At 37.8% G+C, this 14,854-nt stretch overlaps 1 protein-coding gene across 1 annotated transcript in view; it reads left to right on the top strand.

Annotated features, from left to right (window-relative positions):
* Positions 1–788: 788 nt before the first annotated feature.
* The window catches only part of LOC149008586 (SNARE-interacting protein KEULE-like), a 45,340-nt gene continuing 31,274 nt past the window's right edge, over positions 789–14,854 (top strand). Inside the window, exons 1-9 of the mRNA XM_089164949.1 lie at positions 789–1,022; positions 1,147–1,228; positions 5,018–5,076; positions 6,789–6,870; positions 7,826–7,904; positions 10,640–10,690; positions 10,781–10,877; positions 11,067–11,099; positions 11,394–11,522. Coding sequence (XP_089021075.1) covers positions 1,156–1,228; positions 5,018–5,076; positions 6,789–6,870; positions 7,826–7,904; positions 10,640–10,690; positions 10,781–10,877; positions 11,067–11,099; positions 11,394–11,522 — 603 coding nt within the window. The 5' untranslated portion in view covers positions 789–1,022; positions 1,147–1,155. The remainder of the gene's footprint in view (positions 1,023–1,146; positions 1,229–5,017; positions 5,077–6,788; positions 6,871–7,825; positions 7,905–10,639; positions 10,691–10,780; positions 10,878–11,066; positions 11,100–11,393; positions 11,523–14,854) is intronic.

Here is a 14,854-nt window from a genome sequence, read left to right as displayed (position 1 = left end):
GTTATCCGGTTACCGATTAATGGTTTTCAAATTTCTATTATCATCATTTTTTAGAGAAAAAAATGTTGAATACTTTATTCCATCTGGATATTATCGGATTCGATAATCAATTATCCGAATTCGGTTGGTTAGTGGACGAATACTAATATTTCCAGGTAAGAAAAATTATAGATACAGACACCCTTAAACGAATACAAAATTTGAATGTGTAAATTTTCAATTAAATTATATTATTTTAGTAAATAAAAAATGAGTTAACAAAAAATAGAAACTTAAAAAAACATTGTGTGGATTTGAATTTACTTTGTCTAGAATCTAAATGGACTGTGTCCATGGAATGAATTCTGAATACAATAAAAAATAAATTAAAAAAAATTACAAAAATGAGTTATTATTAATTAATTTTTTTTTTAGAAAATGATCATTCAAATGTTTTCATTAACCAAACTAACTAAAATCGAGTTTGAGTTTACAAAACTAATAATATAGTGATTTTTCATCTCTTTTAATATTTTTACTCGTAAAAATGACTATATTGACATGGGGACGAAAAGATAATAATTTTTTTCATTTGCACAAAATAGTAATTTTATCCCTTTGATGGGTTAGTTTTAAGGATAAAAATTACTGAGTTGGTTCGTTTTGTATATCGAAATTCTGTTTTAGTTAATTCAATTAATTGATGAATATAAAATTAAAAATATAAAAATAGCTAATCATTCAATTTCCCAAAAAATTATAAGAATTAAGATCGGTTGGCGAAATGTTATCATGCACGAAACCTTTTTTTTCCTCTCCTAGAACTATATACTGGTGGAAGTGGAACATTAATAAAATAGAGACATATCGGAAAGAGGAATGAATCTACCTTTTACGCGGGGAAATCAGAAGAACTGGTTCTCGCGTTTCGGGTGATGATTCCACAATAATACTAATACCTCAATCAAAATCTAGCTTCTTCTTCTATTCAATTTCAATTTCAGTTAGCTTGGACTTTATTCGATCTGCGGACCGTGGCTGCTGTAAGTCCATTAGAATTTTCAACACGGTGAAATGATTCTTGTTTTTTTTTTTTGTTCTCTGTTTACATCCTTTTAATAGGCTTTCTTTACTAATTCTTGATCTACTCACTTTCGTTGTGTTTAGGCTTCTATCATGTCGATATCCGATTCCGATTTATCTTCTAATGGCGGCGAGTACAAAAATTTCAGGCAAATCACCCGTGAGCGTACGTTTCTTTCTTTCTTTTTTCTTTTCTTAATCTTCTCTTGTTGTTGTTCTTCTGCTTGAATTTTCAGTATTCAAAATGTGTTTAATTTGGTAAAGTCATGGTTTGAATATTTTCAAATTTGTTTAGTAGCATGAAGTTCGATCCACGGTGAGTTAGGCATGGAATGGGTTGTTTCATTTACAATCACAAATTTTCTCAGTTTGCATATGATCTGAATATTACATACATCTATTTTTCTTTTGTTCCTAAATTGGTGATTGACTAGAAGATAGGGGTGAAAGTTATCCTTTTAAGTTTCAACTACTTGCGAAACTAGTCCTGAGTTCTAAGTTGTAACTGTCAGCAGGTTTGGTTTCATGACCAAAACTTTGCAGTGTTGGTTGCCTGTGTCATGGATACTAAACTCTGAAAGTATTATGAAAGCAGAAGAATGCATAAATGGATCAAACTCGACATATATGCTGCCATTACCAGTTTACTACCCAGTACAGAATAAAAATGGTAAATGAAGGAAACTTTGCAGTGTAGGTTGCCTGTGTCAGAGATACTCAATCTGAAAGTATTATGAAGGCAGCAGAATGCATAAGTAGATCAAACTCAACACACATGCTACCATTACCACCCAGTGCAGAATAAAAGAATACGAAATGAAGTAAAAATGGAAGGAAGAACAAGAAAGGAATAGAAGAAGAAAGTCTAAGAAGAACTGAAGAGGAATACATGAGAAGAATTGTACAAGGGAAAGAGAGGGGAGGTAACTCACAGCTAACAGTTTGCCTAGGTCACACAGGCAGTCTCAAACAAGACTCAAGAGTTTACATTGTCTTCATATAGTCTATTCAGAGGGTTACATGGATATATGAAGTTAAAACTCCACCTTACATACCAAAATAAATTAATTGGAACTTAACTACGAAAGCAACACTAACACAGGATTAGGAAACTAACTTAAAGAAACTCCCCTATATATCTAACTCGTACCAAAATAAAAGTGAAAAAGGAAAATATAGTATGCTACAATATCAACTCCAATTTATGCTTAAGTACCTTACTAGGCCAAATCAGTTTTGGACCCACTTCTAGGTCTAGGTTACCAAACTGTATCTGGCCGATGCACTGAGATGCTACTGCATCATGCCAGATTTGGGAAGGATCAACACTTGCATGAACTGAGATACAAATTGAAGTCTGACCTGAGTTTATTGAAGAATAAACCTTTATTAAATGTTGTATTATTAGTACCCCCATTGGCTTTCACACCCGACTTGAACTACATATATTCAAGGCATGTTTGGTATACCACTTCAGCCCAAAAAGGAAAAGAGGACTGGTATGCTACACAAGCACACCACATAATCCAGATTCCAAGGTTCCCTAGTTTTTTTTTTGGATGAATAAATAAATATATTACAAAAGGAAACAAGAGAACAAGGCCTTTAAGCAGAAGGCCGAAAATGAGAATTGAGACCCCAGGAGACAACAATAAGCGTGTTCCTTGGGGTATCATCAACAGGGGGATGGGGAATAGCAAACAGTCTAGAAGATACATCAAAATAGATGGCGTCCAAATCCTGTCTATAGAGCGGGATTTGGAAGTCCATTTCCGAAGATTGCGCGCTCCCACCATAGGTTATGGATCAAGGCACAATACACTAGCTTACCAATCCGATCGCAAATGGAAGAACCTGAAAAGTTTCTCAAAGTCCATGACCAATCTCCAAAAAACCCATAGGATCGCCTTGAACAGGGTCAAATGGAAGCTAGGACTTTTCCCCAGATAGATCTTGAGAAGGGCCACTTGTTGTATCCACACCATAGAGCTCAATGTCAACTGACATACAAAGAATCCATTAATCATTAGCAGTGGAATAAGATTTAAACTATATGACATAATTAAAGTTCTCACAAAACTCGACATATATGCTGCCATCTAGATTAGGAAAAACTTCCCCCGCCGGATCAGCCAAAAGGAAGTGGTTCCTAAACTGAAGGCAAAACATAGAGTTGCATATAGTTTCCCTCAAAATCAGATAGTGCAACTTTTTTTCCTTTGTGGAGTGGTACAGGATCTATTTAGGGTTGTGAGGATTGAGGAAGAATTAAATGCTTATGTAATTGCTTAGCATTCCAGTTCTTATGGTCATCTATGGCAAGGGTACTTTTCATGTTCAATTTTGGGGTCCAGCATTTGGAAAGACAGGAATAGGAAAGTGTAGGTTTTGATGGCTAGAGTTTTTGAGGACTAGTCTTACTTTTGATGGATTATGTTTTGTTTTAGGGATTTTGTCTGGTTGAATGATGACCATAGTTGTGTGTAAATATATTTATGGGAAAAAGAAGGATGCCAGGCTCTGTTGTGCCTGTGCTAAGACACGTAAGAGCAAAATTTCCTCCCCACATCTTGTGAGATGACAAATCCCGCTTTTGGATCCCCCCGTGCTGTTGCAAGGGCCATGCAGCCTGGCTGCAATCCCCCTCCCTCTATTTATGTACATATATGTTATCTGGGTAACAATTCAGGGGTACAATTTATTACAAATGGAGCAAGGGTTACCCAGACTAAGGGATGGGCAAGGTGTAAAGGTAGGATGCTCTGATAGATGAAGGGATAGGCTAGGGGTTAGGCTATAGTAGGCTAGGGGTTAGGCTATAGGAGAAGGGGAAAAGGTTGGCATAGTAGGAAGATCAAGGAATGAGTTACATCAGGTCCACAACAGGTGTAAGTTCTATGGGATTCAAAAGAAAGGCCAAATACTGAATTTCAAAGGGCTTTTGGATACTTCTTGTGAAGGACAATCTGCAAGCCAGGTGGGGGTGAAAGTGGGAGTAAGCAGGCCTCTAGGAGAGGGAAGGGATGCTCAAAAGATGGAAAAAAGTCGATGGTGGGATTGGGCAGGGGAGGGCAAGAGTGAAATTAGAGGGGTTGGTTCAGATAATAGAAACTAGCCCAAGATATTGAGAGGAGACAGCACCATGGGGTCTCGATGCATGGATGACTCGTCTAATGGACTTTAGATCTTGGAAAAGATGAAGCAACAATTAAAAATACCTCCTGGGCTTCACACTGCAAAGAGTCAGTGAGAACAACACCAGCTCTTTGTTCGAGGATCAGACCAAGGGAATTCTTTGGCAGAAGTGGTGGCTTGACAGCATAATTCATTGATAAAATTGTTGTCTGTTCCGGCACCTCTGGGTTGTATTTACAGATTGGAGTGAAAAGACAGTAGCAGAGAATCAAAGTCTGAAGGTTTCAGAAATACAAACTTCCAACGATGACCCATTCCTTGGGTTATTTGACCTCATCAAACTGATGTGAGTTACTAATTCTCATAAGCTACTGATCGATGAGAATCGAAACTGCTGCTTACAATGAAAATAGAATATACTGAAATATGAGTATACTACAATATGCTTAAACAACTTGGGGAATCAAAATAGAGGCTGCTGATGTGGCAGCCCAAAATCATGACTGCTGCCTCAGCTAGTCAACTTGTCTGTTCTTCTTCCTTGGATAAATTTGTGGATCTGCACCAGGAGAACCAAGTGAGATGTGAACTCTTACACTGTAAATTACTATTGGTTTGAAAAATCTGTTGAGTTTCTACTTAAGTTTGGTGCTGAGGTGGGTCTAACCATGTAATAAGTGCACACCTGTGTAAGAGAATTTACTGTTATCCTTTCTAAAATGATGTGGTTGTTTTTATGGCTTTCCATTTGGCTTACTTCCTGACTTGTAGTTTAACTCAGTGTAATTTTTTCTATTTCTTTTTGTAATACTTTGTTCAGGGTTGTTGCATGAAATGCTTCGATCAGCCAAAACAGGGGATTCAAAATCTACTTGGAAGGTAAGTTTATCACCGTATGTAGGGAGAAGGTTCTCTGTATGTTTTTTCTTCGCATATTGTGGGTTGTTGTGACCAACCTGACTGTTAAATAGTTGAAACACTCTTTAAAGTGTCTGCATGTAAGATTTCATTGCCTATCCCCTAGTATATGGTCCACCATAGGTCATTTTCCTTACCTTGAAATTTAGCTATAAAATTAATGGGAAGCCAATTTGGTATTAAACTAAAATTTTATTATTTTTATGCAATTGATGTTCAGCAATCAGTATTTACTTTGATTTTTCTTTTTAACCAATTGCATTATGTGTGCCATTCAAGAATCAAGACCTTGGTTTTGAGGGTAAGTTTTGAACAGCAAAAAACTGAGGTATGGCCGGTTGAAACCATGTTGATATCAAGGACTTTGGGGGATGTTGAACATGGTGGGAGATCTTGGCGAGACGAGATGGAGGGCGAGAGCAGAGAGTTGGGATATCATATCTCGCTCGAGATCTCGCCATATCTCACTATATCTCGCTGTATCTCGCCATATCTCGCCATATCTCACCCTGGATCTCGTTGGAACTCTCAATTTTTACCTTTTTTTGTGGATTTTGGCTGAATTTTCACTTGCAACTACTCTTAGCACATTTACAAGTTACAACAAGGAAGATCAATCATTCTCTACTTGTCTTATGAATTTATGATTTAATGACTTATATAGAACTTCTAATGGTTGTATAATTATTTTATTCTTGAAAATTGAGATTGTGATACTCATATGGATGGAATTTTGATAACATTTAAGTTAGTTGATGCATTTGATATACTTGCTTTTCATTTATATGCCTTAAATGTTCTATATTACATGTTGTATAACATTGCATTCTCTAATCCTACTACATTTCGGTTTCACACTATGGGGAGACTTAGAAATCATACATAAGGTTGTTTCTAATAAATCCAAGGCCACCAACGTGTTCAAAAGGCCTTAAATAAGCTAAATACCAAGTTTCAACCAAATTGGGACCCTAAAACCCACCGAGATGGGCCACCGAGTTGACGCTAAAAAATTGTATATCTCGACTGAGATCTCACTGAGATGGTCGAGATCTCTCTTTTTCAAGGTGGCGAGATCTCTCTCTCTCTCTCGATCTTCTACCATGGTGTTGAAACATGTTGAAACTGGTCAAAAACTACCGAAACATGTGATGGGCTGGTCAAAACTACTGAAACTTGTTGAAACTTATCGAAACTTATCGAAACTTATCAAAACTTGCTGAAACTGCTGAAATTGGGTTGGTTGGAATTGGTCATGACTTGGCATTACCAAAATATTGATTAAAACTACCAAAATTTCCTAAACATTGTTGAAACTTGTCGAAAGTTGGGACTTTTAAACTAACCCATGGTTTTGTCTTTTTTTTTTTTTTGGGAAACCAAATTTTCAGTCCATCTCGATCGAAACTTGAACTATGGTGCCATTCCCTGTTTTGATTGCCTTTTCTCATAACCCCCCCCCCCCCCCCCAATAAAAAAAAAAGAAGTTGAAAAGAAAGGGGAGAAAAGGTAGACATTGAATCTCCAACATGCTACTATGTGTAGTTTATTTTAGGTGTGTTGTTCTATATTATTTTTAAAATTTGTTGGGGATTCATTGAATGGATTTGCTTCATTTATTTATTTGAGATTGTGGCTCTATTAGGTTGATTACACTTACTGATTGTTAACAGGTACTTATCATGGACAAAGTTACTGTCAAAGTAATGTCTTACTCTTGTAAGATGGCTGACATCACAGAGGAAGGAGTATCATGTAAGCAACTAAGGCCATTTTTTGAAAGATGGTCAACTGGATCTGTTTAGATTTGTTAATTCGAAACAAGATGAGCACCGGTTTCTGTTCAAAAGACAAGAATGTCCACAATGCTTTTTGATGAAGAAATAGAGAAAGTAGCATTTTTGTGTTCAAGTCAATATTGTTTTTAGGTCATGCCTGAGGCGAAGGATTCTAATCTGTTGGTGGGAATAGATCTAGATATGCCACCTGTCTCATTCCAGCACCAGTCGTCCATGTCTGTCATAATATTGGTAGCAATTCTAGCCATCCTTGTGGTTATTATTGCATGGTAGGAAAAAGGAAAATAGTTGATAGGAAGTGTTTATTTGGGGAGCCATTGCATCTCCACCCAATTTGGATTTTTTGTACACATACATGGTGGGGGAGGATTGTGGCTTCCCCTTCATTTCTGCTTGTGCATAGTGGATGTCGTGGTTTGGGAGTTTCAAGGGAGCAGGAGGGACCTTTATCAAATGTTGGTGAAAAATTGTCAGTGTTAATCTTGGCTATCTTTGTTTCATCTTTCATTGCTCTTATTTGAGTCAACAAATAGTTTCATGGACTTGACTTAGTTATTTAGTTGTAAATTCTAAGTTCTAACTTTATGATGGGACACCTCTAAGTACCTTTGAATTGATGGTTCTGCATTTCTTGTGGTCTCATATCTTTGTTACACTTTGGTGATCATGGGAATATTATATAGTAATAAAATGTTACGAGTTTTAACACTTCCATTCTATTGAAATGTTGCCAGAAAGCTCCCATTTTATGATTATTGTACCTCTTCACTTTCTATTGCAAGTGAATGGCACTGAAGCCTCTTCTTCTTCGTCTTCCTTTTTTTTTTCTTTCTTCTTTTTCCGGTTGGAGTTTATGGTCTTTGAATGTTGGTTGATGCTTGCTGATTTTCCAAACATTCTTGCACTTGCAGTGGTGGAAGATCTTTTCAGACGACGGCAACCATTGCCCTCCATGGAAGCTATATACTTCATCCAGCCAACAAAAGAGAAGTAATTATGTTTAGTGCTTGTTACTATCCATTTTCCTAGTTTCCTTTTGAGAAGAACTGCATACAGATTGTATTTGTAGGTTCATTGCTTCCTTTCTGTCTTTAAAAGCTGGAACATAGTATTGTAGCCATCGCTGTTGTAAAAGGGGAAACTTGCAATTCTTTGTTTTTTCTTTTTCGTCTGTGTGTGTGTGTAATAGTTCCTTTAAACTCAGAGTACCTTATGGGTACTTAATGTAATTTTGAAAGTGACCTTTTTCATCAGTCATGAAGATTGGTTTAATTTGGTTAGTGGAAGTGAAATGGATGTAATTTGTCTGAGGCTGATATATGGTCAATTGTTTACTGTGTTTTCTGTCAGGACCAGCAATCTTGGCGAAATCATAGTGCAATGTCTATGTAATTTAGCCTCAATTAAATGATGGCCAATTAAATAAGTCATTATGGGAGGGTAGCCAAATGATGCTACTGGCATTAGAAGTTGCTTTATTTTTTTTTGGTTGGGGGGGGGGGGCTGGTTGGGGGATTGACAGACTTGAGAGAGACCTAGGGGTGAGGAGAGAGACGGGGACTTGGAACCATGGAGTAATGGAGGAGATCTTGGAAGATTTTAGAATACAAAAGGTGTAAATGGGGTGAGAAATGACAATGTAGAGGATGACTGCTAAGGGATGCCAGTGATCAAGCTAGTTGGATGTTAAATTCCCATCAGCAACCTTGGAGATGGTACTTCTTAGGGCATGTGGACGAAGGTGAAAGATATTCTTATAAACCCAAGAAGAGTTAGCAAGACTAGGCCAATCAAATAGAGTTAGATTTGAGGAGGTGGAAGTAAATAGTAAACTCAATTGACTTAGATAGAGTTTTGCATCCTTGATGGATATAGCAACTCGAGAGTTCTAGTATTATTAGAATAATGGATCTTGCGGATGCTGAGACCATCTTTTTTTTGGGAGACCCAGGCATATTGTTGTTACCTAGGGTTCAAATTCTTCTTTGGTTTGGGTTTGACCGTTAGCTTGAAGTCCACCCAAGAGAGTAAATACTCTATTTATTAAGGGCGGTTTAGGTTTGTGCCTCCTCACTCAGAGATGATGTATTTCCTTCCTGGCTTCTCATCTTGTATTCTGCTACCATTTTTCTGGTAATATTTGTTTATTCATTCAGAAAAAATTTTGGGAGTCCTTTTCTCCATCGAAATGCACTTAAAAGAGATTTCATGGTTTAATGGTGCATTCTGTTATCCCATAAATATGACACATATAGATGTAGAAGGACTATGGAACTGATTCAATCAACTCGATCCTTCCCATATAGAAAATGATGTTATGTGTGACCGGAATTCTTAAACCTGACTTTGAAGATTTACACACACCGACATATTTGGTGGGCGAATTGAATGACCCTTTTGGTGAAATCTGTGCTAGAAGCAGCAGGGCTTGACCTGACCCAATGGATTGACCCGTTATTGATTAAAACCTTATAAATATGTAGCTCATGTTCTCTTATGTAGTCGTCGTGAGATTTGGGGATTTTTGCCATGGGGTATTGGGTGAGAGTTTTGTAATGTGGTTTTGGGCGATTGATTGAGAGATCTCCATTGTAACCTTCTTCCTACATAGTGAAAGTTTTTCTTTGCTGGTGGACATAGTGCATCGCAGTGGTGTGTGAAGCATGTTAAATTTTTGTCTTGCTTCGATTTGTTTCCATTTCTGTTCGTTTCTTGGTGTTCACTCCAACAAAGGAGTTATCCTTTCTAGAGTTAGCCACTTCAAGATCAGTTCAAGCATGGGGTTCCAGTGGTGGCCTCTTAGCAGAGGGAGACTGTGGTATTTGGCCAAGAGGTTTTCAAGAAGGAACTCCTTGAGGTTGAGAAATTTTCTTCTACTTGCAACTTCTTGTTTCCTATCTCTGTTATTGTCTCGCTTTCCTTAGGTTGTGTCTCGCGTAACTTCAAGTTCTTGATGTCTTCGTTGAGTTTCTGTCTTTCTGTGATTTCTGCAGCAGGGCTGATGTAGGGTAAATTTACTGAAACTACATTAAACTAAAGCAGTCCTAATCTTGCCCCACATGTTTGACTTATTGGGGTTTCCAGGCTGTTGTAGTTGAAAAAACAAATGGAATACTCCTAGGAATTGAATGTGGAGATTGGTAGACTTATGATGGAATAAACAACAATAGATTTGTCTGGGAGGAATGCTTTGCTTGAGATATAAAGTTCTAAAGAAAGGAGTATATAGAAAAGGAGATATTCTTTGCTGTGAACCATCTTGGGTTCAGTCAGAAATTGCATAGAAGCACTCATGCTTCCATTCCTTCTTCCTTCTCCAATAACAGTCTTCAATACCCAAATTGAAAATGAAGAATGAAACATCTCCCTAATAACTGCTCTTGCAGCAATAGCTGCCTCCTACATCAATACATAACGGTTCTGGTCCCAAAACAATGCAACAAAATGATAGAAAGAGCTGCATGTAATGTTGGTCGTCTTGCCATAATGAATGACTTCTGGGTGCGTAAGTTCATGACTCCTTGAGTGATGTCACCCTTCTGGTCATGTTTAATTAGGACCTACCTTTGTAATTTGGAATGGTTTGTGTGGGGCACCTAGCTGCTTTTGATGCTCAACCTGATCTGACCATTTGTCTCCATTACTTTTATGCCATTGATACACTTTGGTTTCTTCCAAGTATAAAAATGATTGGATCTGTTTTAACTCTCTTTTGGGTGATGCAGTGTTGTCATGTTCTTATCTGACATGTCGGGAAGAGTGCCGTTATACAAGAAGTATGTCTGGTCTCCAGTCCTATTTGTGATCTGCCTCTTGGGGGTCTTTCTTCTAAGGCAGTTTTCTGTTTTTAAATTTTTTTTTTACAGGGCGTTTGTCTTCTTCAGTTCGTCTATTTCGAAAGAATTGGTTAGCCGCATCAAGAATGATACAAGTGTATTACCCCGTATAGGTGCATTGAGAGAGGTCTACTCTTCCTGTTTTTCCATGCATTTTGGTTATCAGATTTCCAGATTCTTTATGTTTTTGATTGTTTATAAGACTTCATATACGGAATATGTTTGGTCCCCCATCCCTGCTCTTTCTCTGTCCTTGTCTATTGGGAGTCTTACATTGTAACTTTTTCTGCTGCTGGTTTTTTTTGAGAAATTGCAGATGAATTTGGAGTACTTCGCTATAGACAGTCAGGTATTTGATGACTCTTTCTGCATTTCTGCCTTACATTTATTGGTTAATGCAATCTATATACAGATTCAGGGAGTTTATGAATTCAGATCTTCTGAGACTTCACAAGATTCAAATAAGGAAATTGCTGCTGCTTACTTTCAGTTCTTGAAATTCTTGGATTCATTTGTTGTTAACCAGGGGTTTAGGAATATTGTTAATTTTCCCTATACTAATTTGGATGTCTATGTTATTTCTATTTCTTTGATATATGTTTTTCGTTTTGATACACAATCAATTTTTATGACTTCCAAGCAGGGTTTCATTACTGATAATGAGAAGGCGTTGGAGGATCTTTTTGGGGAAAATGTGGAGAATTCTTGCATGTATGATGCTTGCTTGAATACGATGGCCAATCGTATATCTTCAGTTTTTGCTTCATTGCGGGTATGGATTAGAAAGATTTCCATCGATATGCTCTTGTAGAATATGAAACTTTCACATATTTCGAAGCCCATGCTGATGAGCTTGGTATGCAGCAATGGGCATGAAATTCTTCCTGATTGGCAATGCTAGTTGTTAATTTGTGCATTATATCATGGTAGCATGGTTGTGTATCAATGAAGAATTGTTGGCTAAATGTTAGTCTTTCAACAAGGATAACTTTGAACCAGAACAAGTTCTTTGGCTTCGTACTCCTGAAGATCTGGTCTCCTATAGTAAGGGGCTTGTCCATGAAGTACTTGCTAGTGCAAGCACCTACTCAAGGAAAGATGTGATTGGTACTAAACTATCAATTGAAATTGAGATATTGAGAAGAGAAGATTGGAGTGGACTGGTTATATTATAGCATGGAGATTACATCCTCTGAGACATACGGTTAGTAAGCTAGGTAAGAGTGAGCCAGCACTCAAATCCTAATATGCATGAAGCCTGGACACTCTATTCACTTTCTAGTAATAGTCCTATGCCCAACACTTGCTGTCAAGTTGGTTCATACATCTTGGATATTTCTTATGCCCAACTTATATACAATAAGTGGAACCATTCAGAAGTCAAACCTTTTTTGCAAATGCATCAGCTAGTTGATTCGTGGAATCAACAAAAGGAACACAAATTGAACCTTGATCAAGTTTCTCCTTAATAATCTGGTGGGATACCACTCAGTCTACACCTCAAGGATCCCAAGATGCCCCCCCTTCTTCCTTCCCATGGCTGTTGGTCCTTCTGCTCCCAGATAAGGAATATGGCTTAGTTTCTGCCTTTTCTGGTTTATCTGTGACACTATCAGAAAGCATGTTTTTGGGGTCACCATTCCCCTTTTGGATGGAGAGGAATCTGAGGAGATGGACCTCAACTCTAAATCTATAGGTTTATTTGGAAGGCCATCTCTAAAGAAGTTAGCTCCTGGTTCCCTATATAACCCATAAGCCCTTTGATGACTTCCTGAGGAACTTGCTCATTTTTCTTACCTGGGGATTGGACCCTTCCCTTTTGCTGCCTCCTAGATCATCCTCTTATGATGCAGAATGATCACCAAATTAGGCTTCTTCCTTAAGAATAGTCAAGGATTAGGCCCTTCCAATTGGCCAATTACAAAGTAAACCTGAAGTAAACCCAAGGAATCAAAGGGTTTACTTTGCCCACTGACCAATTGGATTGGCCTAAAATATGGGTAGAAAGTAGAAAAACAGGATTTATTTCTTAGTTTAGTTAGAATCTTGTTTTGAGTCTATTTTCTTTGTTATTTCACTGTCCTAGTCGGTTTAAGTTACCTGATGATGTGAACCAGAATTAGGGCCAGAATAAGGCCTACAGTAGCATCCTTATACCCCACGGCCCTCTAGTACCAGCAGGGGTATTTTGATAATTTTACATTATTTCGGTTGAGCCCACTTAGGGTTTAATTGGTTTCTGTATTTTCGTAGGACCCTAGATCTACTTTTATTTTTGAGGTTTAGTCATTAATGGATAAGTTATTGAAGAGTCCTTCATAGGTTGGAATTCCCAAGTTTTAAGGGAGTCCCCTGGTTGTAGTCTACTTCTTGCAAGGATTTCATGTCTACTCTTACTTTTCAGATTGGATCCTTCTAGAGTGAGATATGAAAGAGTCCTTGTGTAAGTATGAGTCATCAGTCCAAGTAGGAGTCTTAGTTTGATTTGTCTTCTAAAATTGAGTCTTAGTGCAAGTTCCTTATATAGGCTAATAGGCTATAAATAACCTCTCCACAGTGTAAAGTTCAGCTGATAATTCTTAAATAAAGTTGAGATCTGAAGGAGCATAGTGCTGGAGTTGTAGGTTCCCTAAGGGGGAACTGGTGGCTGCCATTAACTGAAGAATTCTGCAGAATTTTGTGAGATTTGAAAGTCTCAGGCCATCCTCAATTAAGTACAAGACACCCCCTCCCCTAGCCTACCCTTCTCCCATCTGTAGGCCGTACCCCATCCTGTAGAAATACAATGTTTGGCAGAATGGCTTATTGATCCATGATCTCAAGCCCTCTATTTATAATTAAGTGGAAAGTAGACTATTACAAGGAATAGAATTTTACATGAATGCAAACTCTAATTTAACTCCTATACAAACTCTTATTAGACTCCTAATAGAATCCAACACTCCCCCTTAAGTTGAGGCATAGATATTAGTCATGCCCAACTTGCCTACAATAGGAAGGAAATCTCTTTCTTTCAAACCCTTAGTGAAAACATCTGCTACTTGGTCTCCAGATCTTACAAAAGGCATGCAGATAAGCCCTTGTTCCAACTTTCCTTTGACAAAAAACTTGTCAATTTCAATGTGCTTAGTTCGATCATGTTGCACTGGATTATTAGCAACACTAATAGCCGACTTGTTGTCACAATATAACATCATAGGGTTTGGAACTTGGACTCCAATATCTTGCAGCAAGCCTTTCAACCATAGTAGCTCACAAACTCCACGAACCATAGCTCTATGTTCAGCTTCAGTACTAGATAAAGCTACCACATTTTGTTTTTTACTTCTCCAAGTAACTAGATTACCTTCAACAAAGGTACAGTAACCTGAAATTGACTTCCTGTCTGGAGATCCAGCCCAGTCTGTATCAGTGTATGCTTATACTTTTAGATTATCGGTGGGTGATAGAATTATTCCTTTTCCTGGAGTTTTCTTCAAATACTGTAGTATTCTGGTAACAGCCTTCATATGAGCTAAATATGGATCATGCATGAATTGGCTCACTATCCCTACAGTATAAGCGATGTCTGGCCTGGTGTGGGACAAGTAAATAAGCTTCCCTACCAGCCTTTGGTATCTTCCTTTGTCCACTGGTTCTCCCTCTTTTTCTTTAAGTTTAGCTCTAGCTTCAATAGGGGTATCAACTGCTTTACACCCCAACATTCCCACTTCTGATAATAGATCTAGGATATACTTTCTTTGGGATAGGAATATACCTTTATTTGATCGAGCCACCTCAATCCCTAAGAAATACTGTAACTTCCCTAGATCTTTAATTTCAAATTCTCTGCCGAGAAAGTCTTTCAACTTTTGAATTTCTTAACCATCATTCCCTGTGATGACAATATCGTCTACATAAACAATGAGAAGTGTGATGTTAGTACCTGACTTCTTGACAAATAGTGTATGATCAGCATTGCTTTGCTTGTACCCAATAGAAGTCATTGCCTTCAGAAGGTGTCCAAACCAGCATCTAGGAGACTATTTTAACCCATAAATTGACCTCTTGAACCGACATACTTCCCCTGCAGTATTGTCATCGGAAAAACCATGTGGGATTTCC

This window comes from Hakea prostrata, chromosome 8 (genome assembly GCF_041222555.1).
Source record: "Hakea prostrata isolate BN-2017 chromosome 8, UWA_Hpros_2, whole genome shotgun sequence".
Classification (NCBI taxonomy): Eukaryota; Viridiplantae; Streptophyta; class Magnoliopsida; order Proteales; family Proteaceae; genus Hakea; species Hakea prostrata.
Note: the sequence above shows the minus strand (reverse complement) of the source record. Positions and strands in the feature narration are given on the sequence as shown.